This window comes from Sander vitreus, chromosome 20 (genome assembly GCF_031162955.1).
Source record: "Sander vitreus isolate 19-12246 chromosome 20, sanVit1, whole genome shotgun sequence".
In the NCBI taxonomy this organism is placed as follows: Eukaryota; Metazoa; Chordata; class Actinopteri; order Perciformes; family Percidae; genus Sander; species Sander vitreus.
Genome location: NC_135874.1, coordinates 29674251 through 29676750, shown reverse-complemented (window position 1 = coordinate 29676750; position 2500 = coordinate 29674251). Strand labels below are relative to the sequence as shown.

The 2500-nt window shown below is 44.9% G+C and overlaps 1 protein-coding gene across 2 annotated transcripts in view; it reads right to left on the bottom strand.

Moving 5' to 3' along the window:
* Positions 1–712: 712 nt before the first annotated feature.
* rcor1 (REST corepressor 1) overlaps positions 713–2500 on the bottom strand; it is a 14169-nt gene continuing 12381 nt past the window's right edge. For both annotated transcript variants that reach the window (XM_078277824.1, XM_078277825.1), the window contains 2 exons: positions 1595–1851; positions 713–1048 (listed from right to left, as the gene is read on the bottom strand). In XM_078277824.1, the coding sequence (XP_078133950.1) occupies positions 1016–1048; positions 1595–1851 (290 nt within the window). In that variant the 3' untranslated portion in view covers positions 713–1015. The remainder of the gene's footprint in view (positions 1049–1594; positions 1852–2500) is intronic.

The window sequence follows — 2500 nt, the reverse complement described above, 5'->3', positions numbered from 1 at the left end:
ATATATATATATATATATATATATATATATATATATAACACATAAAATCACATTTAGAGGTTTCAGGGGAGAAGCTGCCTGGAGAGATTATATGTTTTCATACGGTAATACATAAAGGTACATTTATGAATAAAATACATAGTACATAGTAGATAGAGTACATAAAGAAAATGTGTGTGACTCTGTGTGTGTGTGTCTGTGTGACTCTGTGTGTGTATGTGTGTGTGTGTGTGTGACTCTGTGTGTGTCTCTCAGTGTGTGTGTGTCTGTGTGTCACTCTGTGTGTGTGTGTGAGACTCTTTGTGTCTCTGTGTGTGTGTGTCTGTGTGTGTGTCTGTGACACTGTGAGACTGTTTGTGTGTGAGACTGTGTCTCTGTGTGTGTGTGTCTGTGTGCGTGTGTGTCTCTGTGTGTGTGTGTGTGTGTGAGACTCTTTGTGTCTCTGTGTGTGTGTGTGTGTGTGTGTGTCTGTGTGTGAGACTCTGTGTGTGTGTGTGTGTGTGTGAGACTGTGTGTGAGACTGTTTGTGTGTGAGACTGTGAGACTGTCTCTGTGTGTGTGTGTCTGTGTGTGTGTGTGTGTGTGTCTGTGTGTGTGTGTGTGTGTGTGTCTCTGTGTGTGTCTCTGTGTGTGTGTGTGTGTGTGTAGTTATAACTGACCTATATATGGAGATGATTAATGTAATATTTGTCCTAAAGTTAAGAGAAGAAACTGAAGAAGAAATTCATTTATTGATGACCTTTGGTTTTACAGTCACCCCCCCCACCTCCCTGAGTAACATCATCCAACATGGCCGCCACCCCAACAAACACAGAGACACAAGATAAAAACATTATTATAATAAAAAAACATCAGGCCCCGCCCACTTTGATTGGCAGCCCAGGTCCGATTTCTGATTTGTCCAGAGAGAGCAGGGAGGCGGGATCAAACCGTTTAAAGTCCAACACACTAAAAATAAAATATAATAACATAAGTCATGATGATGTCATAAAAGCAGAGGGGCGGAGTCAGAGAGTCAGGAGGCCAGAGGCTTCTGGGAATCGGAGTCCTGCAGAGAGAGCGAGAGAAAGAGAGAGACACACACACACACAAACACAGAGAGAGAGAGACACACACACACAGAGAGAGAGAGACACACACACACACACACAGAGAGAGAGAGAGACACACACACACAGAGAGAGACACACACACACAGAGAGAGACACACACACACAGAGAGAGAGAGACACACACACACAGAGAGAGACACACACACACACAGAGAGAGAGACACACACACAAACATAGAGAGAGAGACACACACACACACAAACATAGAGAGAGAGAGACACACACACACACACACACACACACACACAGAGAGAGAGACACACACACACAGAGAGAGACACACACACACACAGAGAGAGAGACACACACACACACACACAGAGAGAGAGAGACACACACACACACACACACACAGAGAGAGAGAGACACACACACACACACACACACACACACACACACACACACACACAGTATACCATATTTTAGGGATAGTTGTATCAAAGCAGTCACAGCAGCCAGAGAGGATTGTGGGATGCCTCACCTCCTTCGTGTCCTTGGCAGAGCCGTCGTCCTCCTCAGTGGGACACTCCTCCATCTTGTCCTCCATCTTGTCCCCACCGTCCCCCCCGTCCCCCCCGCCCCTCCCCTCCATCCCGTGCTCCGCCTCCCACTCCTGCAGAACCTCATCCAGGTTGAACCTCCGTCTGTAGTTCACCAGGAAGTTCTTCACCTGCACCACAGACTTGTTACCAATCACATCTGAGATCGCCTGGAAGTCCCGCCCATACTTCCTGATGGCTGCGTGTCATTGGACGAGAGGGAGAGAGTCACTGACTTACAGGTTTGATTAAAGGGAACTATGTATTTTATTACCCTGGACTCTCTGTCTCCATGTGTCTGTGTCTGAGTGTTTGACAACATTATGGGATGGATCCCTACAGAGATAGACCTTTTAGTTAAAGAGGAAGATCCTTTTAGTTTAACATCAAATAAAATCACCATCACCAAACCCACCAGACTCCATGTAAATAATCAGGACTTTTATCATCGTAAAACACACTTCATTCAAAGTGGACAGAAACTAAATAAAACTATCAAAAGCCGTCTTGGTTCATCTTTCCACTGTTCCAACAATCACCACTCTGGTTTGGTTGAAATAAACCCTTAATTCACCCATTTACATGTGGAGATATGCTGGCTCTATACACGCTAAAAGTCCTGATCATTTACATGGAGTCTGGTGGAGATATGCTGGCTCTATACACGCTAAAAGTCCTGATTATTTACATGGAGTCTGGTGGAGATATGCTGGCTCTATACATGCTAAAAGTCCTGATTATTTACATGGAGTCTGGTGGAGATATGCTGGCTCTATACACGCTAAAAGTCCTGATTATTTACATGGAGTCTGGTGGAGATATGCTGGCTCTATACACGCTAAAAGTCC